This window comes from Gopherus evgoodei, chromosome 2 (assembly GCF_007399415.2).
Source record: "Gopherus evgoodei ecotype Sinaloan lineage chromosome 2, rGopEvg1_v1.p, whole genome shotgun sequence".
NCBI classification, from domain to species: Eukaryota; Metazoa; Chordata; order Testudines; family Testudinidae; genus Gopherus; species Gopherus evgoodei.
Window position 1 is genome coordinate 227,112,251 of NC_044323.1, and position 24,570 is coordinate 227,136,820.

General features: G+C 43.4%; 1 protein-coding gene across 7 annotated transcripts in view; it reads left to right on the forward strand.

Annotated features, from left to right (window-relative positions):
• LOC115646790 (lipoxygenase homology domain-containing protein 1) overlaps positions 1 to 24,570 on the forward strand; it is a 313,208-nt gene that overhangs the window by 259,546 nt on the left and 29,092 nt on the right. For all 7 annotated transcript variants that reach the window (XM_030553098.1, XM_030553099.1, XM_030553095.1 and 4 more), the window contains 2 exons: positions 712 to 838; positions 2,678 to 2,826. In XM_030553098.1, coding sequence (XP_030408958.1) covers positions 712 to 838; positions 2,678 to 2,826 — 276 coding nt within the window. The remainder of the gene's footprint in view (positions 1 to 711; positions 839 to 2,677; positions 2,827 to 24,570) is intronic.

The following is a 24,570-nucleotide window of genomic DNA, read 5'->3' on the forward strand; positions in this document are numbered from 1 at the left end:
ATCATGGAAAATATAGAAGTCTTTTGAAGGCCTACATAATGATGCCACATACCTATGATTTTTGCTAACCAAAGACATTGAGCTTAGTGGTTGAAGTATTTGGTCATTTTTTTTAAAGGTAGTGAGGTAGATAATATAGAAATTAAAGATTAGGCCATTTTTTTCATCTCCCAGTCAAAACACAATTATTCTGTATATTTTCAAGTGCTTTTTCCAGTCTAGCTTTAAATGACTCAGTGGAACTTCTGTTACTTACCATGGGTGGCTATTCCGCAATCTAATAGCCCTCATTGTTAAAGATTGTTTCTAAAATTCAGTCTACAGTTTTCTTTGTTCACTATCATCCCTTTATTTCTTTTATACAATAATTCACAGAGATTCAATACATTAACAAATATTCTTAAGATCATATGATTCAGATCGTACTGATGTGCTAGATTTCTACATTTTCATTTTTTCCCAGAATTTCCTAAATAGGTTTTTTTTTTCAACTACAGTATTGACAGGATCTTAATGACAATTCGCTACCTTTCCTTTTCCTGTCTTGTTAAAGACCAGCTTCAAAAGGCCAGTTTAGAATAATAATATTCATCTTTTTCTCTAATGAGTATCATGCCTCTTTAAGTTACAGATTATCTGTCTGTCACAGTTTACATGAGAACTCCAGAACACAGATACTGAGATTGGCTTATGTTCTTTTTGTATGTGCAGGTGAAACTTCAACACAGAAAAACTAAAGAAATTCTAGAATTTCCATTTCTTCGGAACTTTGCAGATGCTGAAGGATGCACAGTGGCTGAGCTTCCAGTTCTCACAGCTGGTTTTCATTTTTCAACAGGTATGTTACTTGACAAAAACACTGAAGATTTGCTCGAGTATCATGGCTGAGATTTTCAAAGCAATGCAAGTGATTTCAACATACATTTCCATTCATTTTAATGGGTTAATGTAGCTAAATCCTCTGCACTGCTTTGAAACTCAGTCCATTTATTTATTGGTGCATTTTGTTTTCTGAGTATGATTAATTCCAGTTTCTAATACAAAGAGGTGCAGAACCTGAGCACTGAAAAGATAAAAAATCTTGTGAGTGGCACTCATTTGAGTTCTTTTTTATCTTGACAATATTACTTTGTTTCCCTCCCCAAACAGCAAAGGAAATTCCAAGGGAAATTATTCTTGGTGCTGCAGTTTCAGATAAGGAGAAGCTTTGTAGTACCTCGCACAAGATGCATATATTCTTGTGCTCCTAAGAATTTAAGGCCTTCCTCATTTATGATACAGTTACCAAGTTTCACCAGAAACTTTCTACTGTGATTTGTGCCTCTCTCACCTCAAGACTAGATTTTTATAATGTGCTTTGCTTTGAGCCTAAACCCATACATAAAAGACGCTAGTGCCGAAAACGGTATCTTAAGTAGGTACCTGGACTTAAGGACATTACCTCAATGCTCCTTCAGCTGCACTGACTTCCTGTATTTCCTGGGTGGAGCTTAAGGTATTAGTTATAACCTATCAGTCCTAAATGGTCTGTGATCATCCTGCTTGAGAGATCACCTTTCTCCATCAGCCCTATAGCCATAGTTAATATCAGTGAAGGCATTCTTGCCAGAGCTCCCTTGATATAAAATTGAGGAAGCTATTGACAGGATGTTCTCTATGAGAGCCACTTGACTTTGAAATTCTTTCCCCTGAACTCTTACTCCAAAGTAGCACAAATGTGTTGACGTTTGGGGGATGCTGCACAGCTCATCTTTTTAAAGGTTTTTTTGGTGTGAGTGACATTGCCTGAGTGGTAATGTTAGGCAGGAAGTGATGTTTTTTCCATAATTTTGATCCCTATGTGTTCCAGGGGTCTTATTGGCTCCTGTTGACAGTAGAGTGGCTACCTGTGGTTTTATCTTTGGGCCAGATCCTCAGCTCTTACCAAATGCCTTTTGCATTGTTCTAGTGATACAAAAAAGAGCGCTTAAAGCTACATTAACCAACACAAACAAAGATTCCTCAGTTGAAGGGAAATGAGGGGGAGTTGGCTAGAAGTAGGGGAATGGGACAGGAACATACAGTGTTCCTCTAGATCCTCGGCTGGCAGCACATTCCCTAAGGGATTACTGAATCTGGTGCAATTTAAAGCAGCCCTGGGGGTACTCTGGGTTATGCAGGGGTGCATTTTGACCAGTGGCCAAGGTTCAAAGGAAGTGTAAAGGTTTCCTCCTCTCTCACTCCCTAAGCTGTGCTACGTATGGGTTCAGCAAAGCTCAGGATGGAGCTTTTTATGTTTAGTTGTGGTTCTGAATGATTATTAAAGTCACCTAGAGTTTAGGATGGATGTTTTGTATGTTTATTATGCTTATACATACATAAATAAATACATAAATAAATAGCTTGTTTTTCCCACGGGTGTTATGTTTACTGTTTTAGAGTGATCAGTATTGATCTATTACCTTTTACTCTCATTCTTTTTCCAACTCAATTTTTTTTCTATTGTTAATTATAATTACATTGGGTTTTTATTTTAATTACAGTGTAGTTTAAAAAATGATACCATTTTGCACAACACTTTGATCAATTTGGCTAGGAATGCTCCAGAAATAAAAGTATAGTCATAATATGTATTAAAATAAATGTATTTCATAAATGTCCAAGCTTCAATACTTTTTTCTTTTCCCCCACATAACAGTAAAAGAGTATGTTCTGTACATTACTACGGCTGCATCCGTGAAGTCAGGAACAGATGCAGATGTGTATATCACTCTACGAGGGCTCTTGGGAGACACAGGAAGAAGAAAATTGACAAGGAAAGGAGAGGATCTTTTCACCAAAGGAAAGGTGTGGTTAACATTTCTAAAGGATCTATTGCTCTTCTAGGGCCTGATCCAATTCTGATTGACTTGATTGAGAGTTGGATAGGGCCTCTGGTTTCTAGCTTGTGATGTCTTGTGGCTTTTACAATATGTGGGCGCAGGCACACACAGATATGAATATTACACACAATAGAACTTCATTAAAAACATTATTAAGATTGCAAAGTCAAGCACTCAAAAATTAGGAAATATCAGAATTAAGGTTATCTATGCAACCTTAATTTGGCTGCTTGTGCATATGCATTATGATACAGACTTTAATTACAAGCCACTCAGTCTCATGGATATTTGCTGACAGCAGAGGAATGGTGAGACTCAGAAATAACGTGTTCCACTCCAGGCTATGAAAGGAAACATGCCGTTGAGTCAAGACCCTTCTGCCCCATTCCTGGCCAAGTGGGCACAGACGCTTTTGTCCATTCCCTGCAAGTGTGACCCCTTCTGCCCCTTCCCTTCTAACTTGTCCCTGTTTCAGTACTGGCTCTTTCCTGTCCTTTGCTCCTCATCCCAGTCCCATTCTCCTCACCTGGTCAGTCCCAGTCTCCACTCCTCAGACTTTTCATCCCAGTCTCTTTGCCAAGCAAGTCCTAATCTCACTCTATACACTCACTGCACAAGTCCTAGTCTCCTACCTTCACTCCTTGTGCCCAGTCTCATTGTCCAGCCAATTGCAGCCCCCCTTCTGCCTCCTCATCAAATCTGCCTTCTCCCCAACTCTAACCTCCAGTCACCCCTCCCATATCTACATTCCCCATCCCAAATGGTGCTCCCAGTCCCAATTTCCCTTCCTGACTTTCTCATCCAATCTGAGTCATCATCCTCAAATTCCATGTCCCAATCTCTTTGCCCAGCCAGTCCCAGTCCCTCCCCCCGCCAGCATCCTGGCCCTCATCACCTCAGGGGTGAAAGTGAGCCGGATTGGGCGAGTATTCCATACCGGTAAGAACCTGCCACAGCAGTGCTTTAATGTCCCTGCCCCTTTTACCTCCCCTGTTGGCAGCCCTGCCAGTAGGGTCCGTACCGGCAGAGCTGCCAACGGGGAGAGGGGAGGGGAGTGATAAGCAGCAGCGTTAAAGCACTACCACAACCTTCCTTTGTCCTGCTCCATCCCCTTTTATAGCTTTGGCACAAGGCGGGAATCTTTTGTCTCTTTGGGTCCCCACTCCTCCTTCTAAATGGAAAAGTACCAGATTTAAGATGGATTCCAGTATCATGTGATATGGTCACATGTCACTGTAAGACCCCTAGTCTCCATTCTTCCTGTGTTGGCCCACACGTACACAGGAAGGCTTGCAGGTAAATAAACCATTTACAACCAATTGTCCTAGTCAGTGGGAGCCATCAAATTCTAAACCACCATGAATGGCCCACACTTTGCATAATTACAACAGAACTGCAGAGTTATGCTTCATATTTCTAACTTCAGATACAAGAATGATACATGCATACAAATAGAAGGAACATATTCAGTAGTTTATAACCTTTGTTATGATACCTTACAAGAGACCTTTTTCATAAGGCATATTTCAGTTACATCATATTTACACTCATAAGCATATTTCCATAAAACATATGGAGTTCAACATCACACACACCATGATGTGTTCATTATCAGATCCTTTTATGTTCTGCGAGGTATAGCTGAGATATATTTAAATAAGGTGTTTTACTCTCAGGGCCACCTAGTGGCTGAACAGTATAATACAGGTTAGCATTTCATTACATCTCCCGCTTTCAGTTCTACAATCCCGCCATTTACAATATTTGAACTATCATGCTGTCTTTAAAGTTCAGTACATATCAGTCTGTTAAGTTCTCTAACGGTTTTCTAATTACACAACCTGAATCCATAACAACTTGGTCAGCTAGCTGTCAATTAGTTGCAATGACTGGCCACAGCTGGTTTGGAATCTGTGAGTCATCATTGTCTTGTTCTGCATCTGCCGTCAGTAGAGTTTGCTCTATTGATTGTTCTTTCTGAGCTGCAAACTGTAGATGTCCAAAATTAGAACAGTGGTTGGCTGGATTCTATCCAGTAGCTGCTATTGGTGTTGATCTTTAATTCAGAGGAGCAAGGAAGGGATCTTTCTATTGTAAGATTTTCTTGGCCGTCTGTACAGCTCTCTGATCCTCTCCGTTTATTGAGAGTAATGTGGGCTGCTACTATATGACCAAAATCATATTTCATTCACAATAATTGAAATTCTGCTGCAGTGAATTGTGGTCCATTGTCTATCACTAGTTATGCTGGAAAACCAAAGTGAGCAAAAGTGCACTTCAGTGTCTCCATAACACTGCAATATGTTGTGTCTTTCAAATACATTATTTCTATGTTCCTGGAAAAATAGTCCATGATGACAAGGTAATGATGTCTTCTGATTTTGCATAAATCTGCAACTTATCTCTTCCAAGGTCTGTCTGTCTGTTGTTAAAGATTCTTTGTGTTGCTCTGTTAGTTCTGCAACATTCACATTCAGATACTTTATTCTTTATGTCTTTGCTTATGCCCACTCAGCACACTGACTGCTTTGCCCATTCACAGCATTTAGTTAATCCTTGATATCTTTCATGGATGAGATTTAGGATTTCTCCTCTCATTTTGTTTGGAATTATGATGGAATTGCCTTTAATAATTAGTCTGTTTGACTTGCGTAATTGTCCACGCACCTCAAAGTAATCTCTTATCCTTTCCTTAGTGTCCTTTAGATATTTGGGTCAGCTGGCCCTAATATAAATTAGAACTTCTTGAAATTGCGTTTCTGTCAGGGCTGCTTCTTGTAGCTGACCTCAGAAGGTCATCTAGTCCAACCCCCGGCTCAAAGCAGGACCAATCCCCCACTAAGTCATACACTGGTAATCCCAAAAGGTAATCTTTGAAAGCAAAATCTCCCAAAGGATGTGATAAATGTAGTCAGTTTAGCTCTTTCTTTGGCTAAAGGAATTTGCCAGAATCTGCTCAAGGCATCCAACTTGCAGAATACTGTAGCTTCCTTCGCTTTGGGGAGGAATTAATCCAATGTTCAGAGGGTATATTTTTCTCTCACAACTACTTCATTAAGTCTTTTAAGATCCACACAGATTTGTATTTTTCCATTTTTCTTTATAACCAGTACCACAGCATGCTGTTGGCTCAGAGATTTTCTCTATTGTGCCAATCTGCTCCACTCTCTTTAACTCAGCTGCCACTTTATGAACTAATGGGATAGGAATCTTGAGAGCTGTGTATACACTATGTGGTTTAGCATTGTTTCTTAAGGTTATTTGTACTGGATCTCCTTTCAAAAGTTCAGTATCACCAAATATCCCATCAAGTTCTTCTGCCTGTCTCACTAGGCCCATCATGATTGTCACACTGCGGCTGAGAAGGTTGTTGGTCTGTGGTCATTTGATCACATACACTCTGAATGCGTAGCTTTTGTCATAATAGGTTATTCCTGTGGTGAACTGGCCCATGCAGTTCAGAATACCTCAAGGGCTAGTCAGAGCTGTGTCAGGTGACTTCAGCTCTGGGGCAGGAGCGGGGCTTGAAGGTGATTGCAAGTCCCTTTTTAGATTACTCTGATGTCCCCTCCTGAGTCAATTTTAAATTCAATAGTCTTACCATGAATATTCAGTTTCACTCTCCAAACAGGTTCTGAGTCATCACAAGTGATAGATCCCAGAAACAGTGGCTCTTGATTGTGTATAATATGAGTCAACTCCCTGACTGTTTTGGTTCAGCAAACAGCTGCAAAATATCCATATTTCATGCATATATTACATGATGTGCCTCTGGCTGGACATGCATCATCTCTTTGGGGTAGGACTTGTTCCACAGTTTATGCATGTAGGCTGGAATTTGTCCTTTTTAGACTGGGAGTTCTCTCTCCTGATCTCAGGGGTTTTACAATAATGACTTTTAATACTCAAGTGTCTGTGTACAGTTTCTAAGCTAGTTTCAGATTTTTCAAGTTTGTCAAGTTTCTTTAGGTTTTGTTGTTTCACCAGTTCACACAGTTTTGCTATTTGAATAGCTATGTCTAGGGTTAAATCTCTCTTCAGATGTAGCTGCTGTGAAAAGTTTTTATCTGTTTACCCAATAACCAGCCTGTCTCTGATACTTCCACGTTTTGCATTGCCAAAATCACAGTTTTCAGCTTCAAAATGCAGGGCTCTCTTATAAAACATTCAACATTTCCCCTTGATTCTTGAATTGTCTTGTGAAAACATGCTCTGTTTCCTTCCCCATAGTGTAAATTAAAGAAGATACCTGTATATCTCCAGTTTCTTTGTGGAGTTTGTCTGCAATTTGAAACGTTGCAAAATACTGCTTCCGGTCTGTCCATTGTGAAGGTTTGTCAAAGCTAAAGTTCTCTAGGGTATTGAAGAGTGGCATGTTGATGAGATCCTGCAACCTTTGTTGCTGTTTTCCTTCTGTTTCTGTTGTTAGTTTACTCCTGACACCATGTCAAGTACTTCTGAACAAAATATGCACTGGTTATAGGGCTTGCTTGTATACACCAGATGTGTTCATCATCAGATTCTTTTATCCTCTGCCAGGTATGGCTGAGGTTCTTTTAGGATCATGAAGATTTGTAGTGATTTTGAGATAGAGAAGGAACTCGAAAGGCAGTCGGTCCACTCCACCCTTTATGCACTCAGCTGGAATCACAAGGTAGACAAGGGTGCGTGTGGACCAAAGGATGCTGCTTGCAAGAATTCTCTGACTCTGGGCACATGGAGTGCACGTGCACACCTGCAGTGGAATACAGAAATGAACTACATATCTCAAAGAACCTCCAGTTACTCTGGCCAAGTGATAAGGCTTTGGAAAAAATTGAGCAGATTTTCACAGGGGCAGCAAAAAGCACATCCTTGACATAAAGACCAGATTTTAAGTCCCTGCTCTTAACCTTGGGAGTGCATTAACTGTTCAAAGAAATGTTCATCAGAATGTTTTAACATGGGAAAAACAACTTATTTTCCCCTACCCTTATTCTTGGAGACATTGAATCATTTTGGCTAAGTTTTTCCAAAATATATCACCCTGAGGCAGACACCTAACATGGAAAATTTCAGACAAGGTTTAGCAAAATAAGTAACAACTGAAAACAAGGGCTTATAATGGGAAGTGTTGGGCAAACTTAGGAGGGGTTATCAGCCCCAACTATTAGATTATGGACATGGTTCTATCTTCCTGAACTTTCAGTGTAGAGCACACAATTCTTTTTTTACTTAGGTTAAAAAATATTATGCAATAAAGAAAATATAGGACTTCTTTGTTCCAAGTCCTTCTCCAAAAGGATAAGAGCTTCACCCATGGAGGCCAGTTTCAGAAAAAGCAGACCTGGATAAGTAGTGGAAATCAGTACCAAACTATTGGCATGATTCTGCATGGTGGAGAAGTTCTCCAGTAAGTTCCTCAAATCCCAGTGGGAATTCAGTGCTCAGTATGTTGCTGCACTGGGCCCCATTTGAGACAGTTGTTCACAAGATAGCGGAGAAGTCCAGAGAATCTTTGTCAGTGTTGGGAGAAGCCAGTTGTCAATCAATGTCCTGGGTTGTGACAGTTGCAGTCCTGTCTTCCAGCTTTTGAAACTTTGAAAGTGGTTCACTGATAGTTGATTTTCTGGGCCAGCACATTTGAGAGTTTAAATCCTGTTTAGCTCTTAGGTGAAAATTAATTTGATGTGTCCTTTATTGGATATTTCTGTACATCATATAGCCACTATGAGTGGACATGTTTGGTAGGCTGAAGAGAGGCCCAGAACTGAAAAAGCAGAAATGTTGCATGTCAGAATGGAGGCTGAATTGGCAGAGTTTCACTGCACGGGAGAAGCTTTTATGGTATTTCCCTGTGCTGTTGGGTGGCAAAGATATGCCTGTTTTCTACCACAGGAAGCAAAGCAGGCATGTTCCTTTTGTTTCATTATTTAATTTGGCATAGTGTAGGTGTAATGTATAAATGTAACATAGTGTTCATACATTTCCAGTGAAACTTGGTAAATATTAACATATGTTTATTCTAGAGTCTGGCATGAAATTGTTATGTCAATAGATGAATGATTAATAGCTATAAAAAATCAAATTCTCTTGATTTTGCTTCATGTCCAGTGAAAACAAAATTGTTGCAGTAAAGGTGGTAGATGAATCTTGTAAACAAGAAGGGATAAATGGATTCTGTAAGTAAGTTTCCTGCCTTAGCAGCAATATTTTTGTTCTTAATGAACTTAATGTTCTTGGAAATTTCCAGATGTTTTCTTCCACTTATAAATAAGACTGTCAAATATGGAGTGCCTCTTTCTTGACCACCACACTCACATATTGTTCTGAGAGCATCCCTTCAGTTAGGGAATCTGGACATAGTGGGGTGTGGTACTTTGAAATACAACAGTCATGAAATTTGTATGCTGAACCTTAACAGTTAGTCTGACATTTTAAAATATACTTTTCCTCGCAATATTTTTTCCCCTAACTATCCAGTATCTGCTGGTGAACTGGAATAGTATTTCTATTAGAAATCAGATCAAAATATGGTTAGTCCAACACAATGTCAGAATTGTTATAAACAACAGCTAAGTGATGCAGAAATGTACAGAAAATAAAAAAGTATTCAAATGGATTGCCAATGGATGGAAGACACAGGCTTCTCACTCAGCCAGATCTCTTCACTGGAGCTGGACACCATCTGTCGGTTACATGATAATTAAAGGCTTGGATTAATTTTTAAAATTTCAAAAATTGCCTCTGTGGCTTTCAAGAGGCCAAGTTTTTACCCTTATGAATCAAACGAAGAACTGATCAGGTGGTAAAGAAATTCATTTACCTGAACTCTTCACTTCGAATAGCTCCCCACAGCTGACCACATGCCCAGGGGAAAACAGTTTTGGTTGTAGAGCCAAGTTTCTGATGATCTTTCATCATCCTTTCCAGTAAATAAACATTTGATTCTGTGAGGCACTGAGTGTCCTCAACCACCTGTGACTTCAATATCTTGAGGTGTCTGATGTCCTTTCCAGAAGGATCAAGGTTGGGGGGGAGTCTGATGAGGCAATCTGCCACCTTAAGGGTAGTGGTGTCCAGGGGTCAGCCCATCCCCATCCCATGGCATGGTCCCTTTTAGATTTTGGGATGTCTGATCTACAAAGACTGGAGAGATATTGGGAGAGAGGAAGATGGTCCTGGGAATAAGTAGAGTTCAGGAAGAATCTCTTTTTGGGTACATTCACACAGATCGCAGCAGTGACTCCCTCAGCTGGGGTCAATGGACTCAGGCTAGTAGGGCTCACACTAGCACTCCAAATCTAGCTATGTAGACAGCACTTTGAAATTGCAGTCAGGCTGGAGCTTGGCTTCTGATGCCCTCCCACCACCTTTGGCATCAGAGCCTGAGCCACAACTTCAAAGCATTGTATACCCAATTATTTTTAGAATGCTAGTGCAAACCTCACAAAGTCAAGTCTCTCCGTCTGGGCTGGGAGGCTCGCTACTGTGGGCTGTGTAGATGTACTCATTAAGGGCCTGGAATCAGAAACCTTGCAGAGTGGACAAGTCAAGGCTCCCCTCTTTCCCAGCTCAATTGGATGAACTTTGGGAAGGGGACCAGCAAGTATTCTACCTCCTCCCTTCTAGCAAGGCAGACACCAGCAGGAAAAGACTGTCCTGATGAGCCCTCTAAACTGGATGGTTAATTGACAATGTGTGCCCAGCTGCAGGAGAAGCTGGCTAAAGCCTTGCAGATTATTTGAACCACAACCCCAGCTCCATGAAGAAGAGCTGGTGGAAATTCCTGTCTGAAGGAGAGAGATAGTGACTGTCCTAAGGCAAGAGGCAGAGGAACTGTGTGAAATACAACTCCAGCCCCCAGAAGGAGGGTCTGGTAGGGAAGACTTCAGTCTGAAGGACAGAAATATGACTGCCTTAAGGCAAGAGACAGAGGGGCTGTTCAAAATACAAACCAGCTGCTTCAGAGCAGGACTTGAGAGCAGCTTTGAAAAAGCACCTCCGTAGCTGGCTAAGAAGAAGTACTGAGGAACCACAGACCCAAGATGGGGATAGCAGAGTCCATAGAACTAGTGAAGACATTGAAAAGCACGGCAAAAGTAGAAGCAGTGCAAGGAAGTGGAAAATGGATTGAAGGAGCAATCCATAGCCACCTAAAACAAGGTCCCAGGTGCTGGAATGCAAAAGAGAGAGCAGTCTGTGTTCCCCTACATCTCCCTCAGACCAAGAGTGGAAGTACAGGCCTCAGGAATGAAAGAGGCCAAAAAAATTGTGAATTCTGGACAGAAACCAAGGGCCTGGCTTAGAGGCCACAAGATTTTGGGTTTTTCTTATTTTGGACTTTTCTGTTAAACCCAAAAGGGGAAGAGACTGAGAGGTGACCTAACTGGAGGACTAGGCCCCAGAAGCAGCAGTCCATTCTTCTTCGAGTGCTTGCTCATATCCATTCCAATTAGGTGTGTGCGCGCCGCGTGCACATCCGTCGGAAGATTTTTACCCTAGCAAAACTCGGTGGGTCAGCTGGGCGCCCCCTGGCGTGGCGCCGCTATGGCACCAAATATATACCCCTGCCAACCCGTACGCTCCTCAGTTCCTTCTTACTGCCCTTGTCGGTCGTTGGAACAGTGGAGTGCAGCTTAGCTGATCTCCACCTCCCTAGCTTTTCACTCATTCTAATACTTATTGTGTATATAGTTTATTCTCTGTAGTTCTAGTTAACAGATTTTTGTAAACATAGTTAGTGTATATAGTTCAGAGGGTTGGGGATTAGCCCTTTCCCTCACTTGGAGCCCAGGCCCATGCCTGGCTCACCGGGTTTCAAACTGTGCTTGGCCTGCCGCCAGCCAATGCCCACGGGAGACCCCCACGACTCCTGCCTCAAGTGCTTAGGGGAATCCCACCTTGCAGACAAGTGCCGGATCTGCAAATTGTTCAAGCCGCGGACGAAAAAGGAGCGGGACTTTCGCCTTAAGCAGCTCCGAATGGAGGCAGCCCTCACTCCTCCACCTTCTGCACCGGCTGCTGGACAGTCCGTGCCGGGGAGAAGTGCCTCATTGGCACCGGAGAGTGCCGGCACCGTGAAGACAGCTTGGCACCAGCCGTCACCGGCCCAGGACCCAGCCCCGGCTCCGCTCCCTCTCCCCACGTGCCAAGAAGCTTAAAGCTCCTGCGGCCCCACTATCTGCACCGCAGTCTGAGCAGCAATCTAAGTCGAGCTGCCCGGCACCACTAACTGCCGCGGCACCGAGAATCTCCGCACCGTTGATTCCAGCCGTGCAAGAGCCGTCGAGTCCGGTGCATGACAGCTCCCCGGCACATACCTGGGTAGAGCTTCTCGTTCCCACTACGCCAGAGACATTTGCTACGGCGAGGGAACTTATTGCATTAACGGAGCCCGCCCTGCCTCAACCCCCGGCACCGCCGGTGCAGGTTATTCACTCGACAGGCAAGACTGCCATGGTAAGACCACCTTCCATCGGCACCTCAGGCAGACAGCACTCAAGATCGAGGTCCCACCAATGTTCTCGATCTTGTCATCGCTCCAGATCTAGGCGCCGCTCGCAGTCCTGGTACCAATCTTCTTGGTACCTGTCGCACTCGTGGCACCACTTGAGATCCCGCTCACCGGACCGATATTCCAGGCACTGGTCCAGCTCCCGGCACCGTTCGCACTGCAGCCGCTCTCATTGTAGGGCGTCAAGATCCTGGTCAACCTCCCAGCACCATGCAGGTCGCAGGTCCCGATCAAGCTCTCGGTACTGGTATGGATCCCGGTACCGCTCTCCGGTGTGGCACGAAATACGGTACCCTAGAGACAGGGCCTATCATCCAATGGTCTCCGCTCCGCCATAGCCATCGAGGCACGCATCTGAGTCATCGCACGCTGATAGTGTCGCCTATCCCAATTCAGAGACACACAGCCAGGTTCTCCATGAGGCCCAAGGTCCAGACCAAGGTCCTCATCAGTGGTCCTTTTGGATGCCTTGAGCATATCACCAGACCCAAGGTGAACCCACGGTACCATCACGTTCTGCCCCGTCGGAACATCGCGCACCGGAGGCCACTGTTAGCCGCCCCCCTCCAGCGGGTACAGATCACTCTCCTCAGGCACCAGACCCTCAGATCCTCCCAGACCCTGACGTACCTCCGGACCAAGAATCCCTACAGGAACCACTCGTACCGGGTCTGTCGTCCTCCTCTTCACCCGATGAGGCAGTGACCAGTACATCCTCATCGGTCCCTCCCCCTATCAACCTCTGAGCTCACCAGGACCTTCTGAGGTGAGTCGCCTTAAATATCAATCTCCAAGTGGAGGAGGTCCCGGAGGTCGAAGACCCGGTGATAGACATACTGTCGGCGGATGCGCCAACCCGCGTAGCTTTGCCATTTATACGCTCCATCCAAGCCAAAGTGGACACAATCTGGCAATCCCCGGCATCTATCCCTCCTACGGCCAGAGGGGTGGAAATAAAGTATATGGTACCCTCCAAAGGGTACAAATACCTATATACCCACCCTCCTCCATGCTCCCTGGTGGTTCCATCCATCAATGAGCGAGAGCGCCATGGCCAGCAAGCCCCCGCCCCAAAATTGCGGGAGGCTAGACGGATGGACCTGTTGGGACGTAAAGTCTACTCTGCAGGAGGCCTCCAACTCAGGGTGGCGAACCAACAGGCCCTGCTCAGTAGATATAATTATAACACCTGGCAGTCAGTTGGTAAGTTCACTGAGCTGGTCCCACAAGACTCCCGCCAGGAATTTCAAGCCCTTCTCGAGGAAGGAAAGAAAGTGGCGTGGACTTCCCTGCAGGCCTCCCTCGACGCTGCAGATTTGGCGGCCAGAACCGTGGCCTCAGGAATTACGATGAGGAGGATCTCGTGGCTGCAAGTGTCAGGTCTACCTCCTGAACTGCAACACACCATCCAGGACCTGCCGTTTGAAGGCCAGGGCCTTTTCTCCCAGAAAATGGACCCTAGGCTACAGAGTCTTAAGGACAATCGGGTGATCATGCGTTCCCTTGGGATGCACACCCCACAAACCCAACGAAGGTCCTTCCGTAGCCAACCTCAGCGCTCTTACCCCCCGCCCACACCGCGACAAGACATTGGCAGCAGGCATGGTCGCGGGAACTGCAGACGACAATCTGGGTCCCAAGGTGGCCACAATACCAGTCCCGCCAAACAAGCGACGGGCCCGAAAGTGAACTTTTGAAGGTGCGCCAGAGAGCAGAGCACCAGACCTTCCCCAGGATCCCCTTCAGTTTTTCAACCATCTTTCCTCCTTCCTCCCTGCGTGGTCCCAATTAACCTTGGATCGTTGTGTCCTTTGCACGGTGGAATTTGGATACCATCTCCAATTTATTTCACCCCCTCCCTTCCTAATCCCCAAAGCAAAAGGAGGTCTTTGACCCATCCTGGACCTGCGAGGACTCAACATATTTTTAAAGAAGTTGAAGTTCCGCATGGTATCCCTGGTGACCATTATCCCTTCCTTGGATCTCAGAAACTGGTACGCTGCTCTCGACATGAAGGACGCATATTTCCACATCGCTATTTATCCCCCGCACAGACGGTACCTACGGTTTATGGTGCACCGCCAACATTTCCAATTTGTGGTCCTTCCGTTTGGCCTCTCTACAGCCCTCGCGTCTTTGCAAAGTGCATGGCGGTAGTGGCCGCCTTCCTTCATTGTCGGCGAATACATGTGTTTCCTTACCTAGACGACTGGCTTATTCGAGGGACCTCTGAGGCCCAGGTCACCAGACACGTAGCCATCATCACGGACCTATTCAAGAGACTGGGCCTGATGATCAATCTAGAGAAGTCTACTCTAGTGCCCGCTCAAAGAATAGAATTAATTGGAGCCATTCTAGACTCCAAACTTCCAAAAGCCTGCCTGCCACTGCCCTAGTTTCAGGCACTAGTCTCTGTTATAAAAAGCCTCCAAACCTTTCTGACGACCTTGGCTCGCACCTGTCTGAGCCTCCTTGCTAACCAAGCATGCAAAACTACGTATGCATTCCCTTCAAACCTGGCTCGCCTCAGCGTACCGTCCAGGCAGAGATACCATAGACATGGTGGTCACCATTCCTCAGAGCATCTTAGACTCCCTCAACTGGTGGCTAACACCCTCCCTGGTTTGTGCAGGACTGCCATTCCATCCGAGGCAGCCCTCGGTATCCCTATCGACGGACGCGTCGTCTCTCGGCTGGGGGGCTCATCTAGACCATCGTCGCACCCAAGGCCTCTGGTCATCTCAAGAGCTAGCGTTGCACATAAACGTCCAGGAGCTGAGAGCAGTCCGCCTGGCGTGCCAGACGTTCCTACAACATCTGCAAGGTCGTTGTGTTTCAGTGCTTACTGGCCATGCACTATATAAACAAGCAGGGAGGGACTCGATCCTCCGCCCTTTGTCAGGAGGTGATCCAATTGTGGGAATTTTGCATAGCCCACTTGATAGACCTTGTAGCATCGTTCCTCCTGGGGGTCCGGAAAACCCTGGCAGACCATCTCAGCAGATCTTTTCGGTCTCACAAGTGGTCGCTTCGCCCGGACATTCTACATTCCATCTTCCAGAAGTGGGGCTTTCCCCACATAGACCTCTTTGCTTCCCGCAGCAACAGGAAGTGCCAGAAGTTCTGCTCCTTCCAAGGTCTCGCCCCAGGCTCGATATCGGACGCCTTCCTAATCTCATGAAAGAACCAGCTGCTGTATGCCTTTCCACCCTTCCCACTGGTGCACAGGGTTCTCTTAAATCTCCGCAGGGACAGGGCTCGCCTGATCCTGATCGCCCCTGCATGGCCCTGACAGCACTGGTACACCACGTTGCTGGACCATTTGATAGCCAACCCGATCCCTCTGCCCCCGCATCAGGATCTTTTATAATGCAGGACCATGGCAGGCTTCACCACCCAGACCTGCAATCCCTCCATCTCACAGCGTGGCTCCTGCATGGTTTACCCAGTCGGAGTTACGTTGCTCTGCCCCAGTGCAAGAAGTACTCCTGGGTAGCAGAAAGCCTTCCACCCGGTCTACGTACTTGGCCAAGTGGAAGCGATTTTCTTGCTGATGTCAAACACTAAATGTAACACCCACGGAGGTTCCCATTCCCACTATATTGGACTACCTCTGGTATCTTAAACAGCAAGGCCTTGCTATCTCATCATTGCAAGTGCACTTGGCAGCTATTCCTACTTTCCACCCCAGAGAAGGTACTTACTCTGTCTTCTCCCACCCTATGGTCTTGAGGTTCCTCAAAGGTTTGGAGCATCTATACCCCCTAGTATGACGCCCCGCCCGTTCCTGGGACCTCAACTTGGTCCTGACGAAACTTACAACTCCTCCATTCGAGCCATTGGCGACCTGCTCGCTCCTGTATTTGTCATGGAAAACAGCCTTCCTTGTGGCCATCACATCGGCTTGGAGAGTCTCTGAGCTTCGGGCTCTGATGGTGGACCCACCATACACGGTGTTCCACAAAGGAAAGGTGCAGTTATGTTCACATCCGGCCTTCCTCCCTAAAGTAGTCTCGGCCTTCCATCTCAACCAGGACATATTCCTCCTGGTCTTCGTTCCCAAACAGCATACATCTCATAGAGAACAGCAGTTGCATTCCCTCGATGTCCGTAGGGCGCTCGCCTTCTACATTGACCGAACGAGACCCTTCCCCAAAACTCCCCAACTTTTTGTGGCAGTGGCAGATCAGATGAAAGGCCTACCCGTCTCTTCTCAAAGAATTCCGTCATGGGTAACGGCGTGCATCCATACTTGCTATGATCTAGCTCATGTCTCTCCGGGACATATTACCGCTCATTCTACCAGGGCTCAGGCCTCATCAGCCATCTTCCTAGCTCGAGTACCTATCCAGGAGATATGTCAAGCAGCTACGTGGTCTTCAATACATACCTTCATTTCCCATTATGCCCTGGTGCAACAATCCAGAGAGGACGCAGCCTTCGGCTCTGCGGTTCTACACGCTGCAGTATCTTACTCCGACCCCACCACGTAGGTAAGGCATGGGATTCACCTAATTGGAATGGATATGAGTAAGCACTCGAAGAAGAAAAGATGGTTACTCACCTTTGTAACTATTGTTCTTCGAGATGTGTTGCTCATATCCATTCCAAAACCCGTCCTCCTTCCCCACTGTCAGAGTAGCCGGCAAGAAGGAACTGAGGAGCGGACGGGTCGGCAGGGGTATGTATTCGGTGCCATAGCGGCACCATGCCAGGGGGCGCCCAGCCGACCCACCGAGTGTTGCTAGGGTAAAAATCTTCAGATGGACATGCAAGCAGCGCGCACACACCTAATTGGAATGGATATGAGCAACACATCTCGAAGAACAACAGTTACAAAGGTGAGTAACCGTCTTTTCTGTGTGTATGGGGGTGGCACAGAGTAAAAGAACCCCTGCCACGCCATATCCTGACATGAGGGGCCATCCTAGCAGTAAGTGCATGCCAAACAGGGAGTTGGCATGATCTTTTCTCTGGTCTGCTTGCAACTTTATACAGTAGTCTGTTGGATGCCTAATACTATTTATTCATCTTTTGTGAATGACTTTAATTCTCACAGATTTTACAGGCTATTAGCATAGTCTTGAACCGTGTGCAGACATTGTGTAAACTTCAGTGTCCAGCTCTGTCCCAACAGCTTGATTTTGACTTGCAGCTCCGCTACTATTTCCTTCTACGGTCTACCATTTTGCACTGATGTCCTCCTGAGGTCCTTTCTATGCACCATTCTGCAGGCTGGATATATGTTCAATCAGATGGCTGAGAATTATCCATATTTTTGTCTTTCAGATCATGATTTCTTTTCAAACCAATCCTGCACAGCGAAGTAATCCAAATGTTATACCTCATATGTTGAGATTAAAACAAATATTTAAAGATCCACCACTTTCATGTGCAATGGATATAGGGATTAAACTACTTTGCATTTTTTAAAAAGGAAAATCTCCATGAACATTTTTAACTCATATTATTCTATTGGTTGTTGGAAAGAGATTATATCCTTTCTCCTGCCCTATATTTAGACACCAACCACTCAGGTTGGTACCATGGTAACTGCAGCACACACAAAAATTGTTAGCAAGAGGTGATTGTTGGTGTTCAGTTTCATTGCTTGTTTATGAATTAAGAATGGTCAATTTTTAAATATTACTTTAGAAAAAAAAAGCACACCTAGTGGAAATGGACTAAAAAATGGACATCATATTGGAAGGACAATGATGGTCACCATGAAAAGTCATCATTTGTCAGCAGTGTCATACCATGATATATCTCAGGATATGTCTACACAGCAGCAGGGAGCATGCTTCCCAGCACATGTAGACAGACATGCTAGCTGTGCTTGAGCTAGTGGGCTAAAAATAGCAGAGTAGCCTGTGGTAGTGTGGGCAGCACTTTGGGTTAGCCACCTGAGTACAAAGGTACTCAGAGATGCCGCAGTTAAGTACTCTGGTGGCTAGCCTCAGCTGCTGTCAGTCTGCCCTTCCTACACTGCTGTTTTTAGTGCACTAGCTCAAGTAGCGCTAGCCTGCCTCTATCTACCCTTGCTGGGAAGCACGCTTTCATGTGCTGTGTAGACATACCCTTACATATCACAGTTTGCTAACCATTGGTAACATGCTGGCTCTCATGAGAAGGGTACCCAGTATAATAACTATAAAATTGCAAAGTTCTATTGATCCAAATGTCACGTATGACCCAAGTTAACATTGTCAGCAACCATAATGGCTGGGATTACCAGGCCATTGAGTGAAAGGGATAATAGGACAGAGGACAGGAATCACTGTGAAACTGGCACAATGGAGGGTGGGATGGTGGAGGAGGGTGGTTGTTAAAAAATATTTTTAGGACGGGAAGAAGGATAGAGACCTTAACTATCGCAAACATAAGTCCAGAGTTATAGGAGTATGCACAAAATGTCAGGCCGCTGCCAGGCTTCACAGCAACACAAAATTTGACAGTGTAGTACACCCCTCTTCTATTGGAGTTGAGCAGCCACCCACTAGGTCAGGCCATCGATAACCTGCTAAGGAATTCATACAACTCTGCACAACTTAGTGAAGCCATAAAGGGTTCCTCCTTCACTTACTCTGTAGCCTCTGCAAAATCTGGACCAGCCGACCTGTTGACTATAGTTGGTTAACTAATCAATCCCAAACTTCTTCATATGATCTCATGCTCTTTATAACTCATGCTGTTGGGAGTTCTCTTCCTCAATCACAGAAAACCCTAATCAAATCTGAGACAATCAGTCCAGCACTGTGGATGCAGACCAGCCAGACCAGCAAGGGAAAACTGTGCTGCTTTCACTGACCCAGTTTGGTCCAGTCTTCCAGGGAAAGGCTTGAAAACAATGGAGAAAATGAATTTCTGTTGCCATGAGCGAATGGTTCTGTGCCCCTTTTAGTTAATGAAAGATAGTAGGGAATACCTGGGTCTACTTCACACTGAGGTCAGCAACACATCCGTCAGAATCAGCACAGCAGCCTTCCAAAAAGTCGTAAACATGTTATTGAAGAAGCCATTAGCCAGTGATCATGACCTTGCTAATTCCCATTTGTATTGAATAATTTCCTTAGGGAAGGTCTGTAAGAATAGCTGCTTGTTAGACAGAAGAGAAAGATTACCTCTGAACAGGTTAAGATCCAGAGACACTGGTTGTAGGATTGGGTTTCATAAATTTTTATTGCAAGAAGGTACCATTTTGGTCATCTAGTCTGACCTCTATATGAACAGAAGCCATAGGCCTTTCTTGTATTAATTCCTGCCTCAAGTCTAACAGCTGTAATTCAATTAGACCGTATCTTTTAGAAAAACATCCAATCTTGATTTAAAAATTTCCAGTGATGGAGCAGTTGTTCAATAGTTAACTATCTTCACTGTTAAATATTTGCACCTTATTTCTTAGTTTGAAATTGCCTAGCTTCAATTTACAGCCATTACATTTTGTTATGCATTTGACTGCCAGACTGAATAGCCCTCTATTACCAATTTCTGCTCCTCATGTAGGTACATAGTCTGTGATCAAGTCACTCCATAACCTTTTCTTTGATAAGATAAATAGATTGAACTCCTTGACAATTTCATCTGAACACAGTATTTGAGTACAAGTCACACCAGTGCCAAGTACAGAGGAAATATAACCTCTCTGCTCCCACTATTTCCCTGTTTATTCATCCAAGGATCCCATTTACCCTTTAGTCACAGCTGAGAGCTTACATTCAACTGGTTACCTGCTGTGACCCTCCCCGCCCCCCAAGTATTTTTCAGAATCACCATTCCCCAGGATAGCATCCCTCATGGTCACTTGCTGGAAGGTTCTCTGCACCTTGAAGTCTCTAAACCATGATTTGAGGACTTCAATGGCTCAGACACAGGTTTGATACAGGAGTGGGTGGGTGAGATTCTGTGGCCTGCATTGTGCAGGAGGTCAGACTAGATGATCATAATGGTCCCTTCTGACCTTAAAGCCTATGAATCTATGATTCTATGATCCTGTAAATATGGCCCAAATTCTTTGTTACTAGATGTTTGACTTTACATTTGACCATGCTGAAAAACATATTGTTTGCTTGTGTCCAGTTTACCAAGCAATCCAGAAGGCTCTATACCCATGATCTATCCTCTTCGTTATTTGCCGCTCTCCAATTTTTGTGTAATCTGCAAATTTTATCAGTAATAATTTTCTATTTATACCTTTTTGAAATATTAGCACCACATTAGATTTCCTCCAGTTTTCTGAAATTTTCCCATTTACAAGACATAATGGGAAAAAATCAACATTGATGGTGCAGAAATTACCTTGGCTGGTTCTTTTAAAACTTTTGGATGCAAGCTATCCATATCTCCAGATTTTAAAAAGTCTAATTTTAGTAGCTGCTGTTTAATATCCTCCTTAGTTTACTGTTGAAATGGAAAGTATTCCATCAAAATGATCTGATGGCACCATCTGGCTTTTTCCCAAAAACAGAACAGAAATATTTATTGAACTCTTTTTTGTCTTTTCTGAACTGTTATCAACAATTCTGCAATTTCTGTTTTGTAATGGACCAATACTGTTGTTAGGATTCCTTGTGTTCCCGACATACTTTAAAAATCCTTTATATTATTCTGGCCATATGTTTCTCTTTGTCTCCTTTTGCTTCCTTTATCAATTCTTTACAGTTCCTAGCTTCTAATTTATTCCTAGCTTCTAACTGATACCAACTTTCTCTTTTTTCCATTTGTTATGTATATGTAATACTACTATTATAACTGATTTCGCTGCCCTTTTAAGTCAGGCTGGTCTTTTAAGCAGTGTATCCCCCTTTTTTTTTTATTGTGGCTTTTGGGACATCTAGTAAAATGTTCTTAAATAGTTTTCAATCATCATTCACATTTTTCTATTTAAATTCCTTCTCCCAGCTGATTTGGCTCCTAATTGTTTTCAGCATTGTGAAATTGGCCCTTGTAATATACCAAGTATAGTTATTATTGGTTTGTACTTTATTGTGTTCTCATATAATAAATGTAATCAAGTCCTGATTACTAACACCTAAGCAACCACTAATGTTTAGTTCTATGATCAAGACAAGGTCCAATATAGAATTTCCCCATGTTAGATGCAACACTTTTTGAGTTAGGTGATTTTCACAATTAAATTTTAGAAATTCCCAGGATGTTTTAATACCAGCATCTTGAGACTTACCACTTATATCACTCAAATTGAAGTCTCCCATGAACTTTTTTTCCCCTACACATTATAAATAGGTGCTTGTCCTCCTGTTCTCTCATGTGGTTTGGTGGTCTGTAGCAGACACCATCTAGGACCCTATCCTATGCTTTGTCTGTTAGGACATTTATCCGTAAGCATTCCAGATCATTTGTTTCTGCCATTTTTGACATAGAGTGTCACTCCCACTCCCCTTTTACCCACTCTGTCCTTCCTACAAGCGATTTTAACATCCCAGTCATGTGAATTTTCCCACCAGGTTTCAGTAATACCAACTAGAACAAATTTGTGCTCATAAATGAGAAATTCCAATTCTTCTTGTTTGTTGCCCAGATGCCTAGAATTGGTGTATAGGTAATTTAAAGAATTTCTTGAACCACAAACTCTAGCAAGATGCTTACTGCTCATGTTCCAATGCCATATGATGCTAAGAATGAGTTAAGGAATGTTTTTTCGTTGGAAAATGATGATTTGTTAGCTCAAAACATTCTGCAGTCATGTATCAATTTTGACTAAATTCTAATGGAAAGAAGCATATTTCTGATGGAACCCTGCCTGCCAAGCAAATTCAACAACTGACTGGTTTTGTTCCAGCATGGAGGCCCTGAAAGCCCCAGATTCCAATCTTTCGGGCTCATGACTCCTCGGCACCCTGGTCTCCCAAGGTTCAGGGTCCCTAGCTCCTCAGCAGCCTGGAAGTCTCCAGCTATGTGAGTAGGCTACTTAGGCTCTGAGCAGCTTGAGAAAGCATTGGGAACATTTTGAAAAAGTCAAAATGAAATGTCATTTCAACAAAATGTTGGAATTCCTGTTCTGTAGGAAATTCCAAATGTTCCCATTTCCATTCTGTTTGGGAACAACATTTTTTTTTTAACTTCAGAGTTTTCTGTGGAATGGGAATTTCAGGTTCCAGCTAGCTGTAGTTAATAATGTCAGCCTCCTGAGCAATAAAAATGTCTCCTCCTCATGGCCCTGATTGGGACCTGCTGCATGTTCTTGTTTAATCCGAAACCTTCCTCCACTATTCTCTCCACAAACACACATACAATTTCTGATATATTTTATTACTAGTTCTCTTCATCTCCTGGAGAACTGAAACTCCATAGTTTGCCTGGCACTAGATTTTGAAACAGATGAAGGGGGAGGTGTCCTAGGCTTGCAGATTCAGGCACAAACTGAATGACTTTGTAGGGGAACTGTATTCGTTTGAACCTGACCTTCATGCTCTTTTAAACACCTATATTCTGTTTTCTTTCAGTTATGTTCTTTTCTCTTTTGTATAACATAATCTGTAGGTATGAAAGGCAAAATGCTGGAATTAATTATGGCATTAAAGATATCGGTCTCTGTAGTAGTTCATTATAGTAAATTCATTTTACTTAAATCCTGGGCCAAATGCTTTTGTAACTTAGTTGGATTGCAATTACTGCCACTTATGTGTTATGTGCTACTATTCCTTCTGAAACGTTGTTTTTATCATGAGAAAAATATTGTTTAAAAAAAGATTCAGTTTGAGTCAAATTAAGCAAAGGGTTCAGGGTTCTCTTTTTTCTCTAATCTTGTTGCAGACAGATGAACTGTAGAAGTCTCTAATTACACATTCATTTTCTCTTAAAAGGGTTTTGATTTTTTTATATACTGAGAGAGAAACATTTTAAGGTAATTTTGGATGAAATTTGAACCCAAAACAACCCTGAGTTACACACATATGTGAACTTTGGGAAAGATAATGTCTGGATCTTCTGGGGATTAATAAAAATCAGATCCTAAAAGAAAAATTGTGCAAATCAGTGAGAACCAGAAAAGTGAGGGATTAGCAAGAACAAATCCTTCTTGTGCGTTTTCTGCTTGTACAAGTATTGCACAATCACTGAGATTCAGAATGTAAGGGCCTGATTTTGATGTGTCTCAAACTAGTAAAGCTCTGACTTCAGTGAAGTTCCTCAAGATTGAACAAGTGAAATCAGAATAATCAGGCCTCAAATCAATGGATTTGCATATCTCTACAGAAAACATTCCTCCTCTAGATGCTCCCAGTTTCTTCTTTAGTGAAAGCCTATTTAAATGAGTAACATTAAGAAGATGGGAAATCACCCTGCATGCACATTTTTGAAATTAAGCATATGGTGTGCCTTGACTTGCTACTTTCAGTTCTGCTGGGAATATTGTCGCTAACCAACTATCAAGTCTGAGCTACTGAGAATATGAAATGATTCGCATTTATAAAGGTAAACATTACACAGAGACTATTTAGTCAAAAGCTGTTGCTGCTGTTGCAACAGCTATTGCTACTACTACAAACAGCAATAAAGCTTCCAGTGCTACCATTGAGGAGTGCTGGGTGAAGTTAACTGAGGTTATAAAGTTTAAAACTTGAATCCTAGACCAACACAGCAGCACTTAAAGGTGATCTGCAAAGGATTTCACAAAAACTGGGCTCGCATTCTCTTTTGCTTGTTTACAATGGATAAAAGAAGGCCTGAAATGGGTGGTTGGTTGCTTCCTTGTTTTTGAAGGAGTTCTTCTCTTCACTGCCTACTTTTTTTTTTAATCTGAGCATTGTCAGGACTTTCAATTCTGGTCTTTCCTGGTTTTGCTGAAGGAGCTGTTTAGAGGATATATACAGTTAGCTATTATACCTTAATTCAGGACTGCTCAACTTTCAGCTAAGAGTTCATTTCTCCAAATTTTCAATTAATGTTTGATGTTAAGTGGAATTATTCATGTACGCACAATTACATGGTGTGAATATGCTGATAAAAATGAATATACATTCTGCTCCATAGACAGTGTCTAGTTTTCAGTGGTTAACATGACTTTTCTCCATTCAGGTCTAAGTTCTAATTATGTAGTTAACTACGATGCACTTTTTTTCTGGGGAAAAAACAAAAGAAAAAGTTTAAAAATTCCTAAAATTCCCTGTCTCCTGTGTACTCTGTCCCTCACTTTCTTTCAACTCCAGTCAGCCCATCCTTTTTCCTGTTCATAAGTTAAGGAACAGAAAC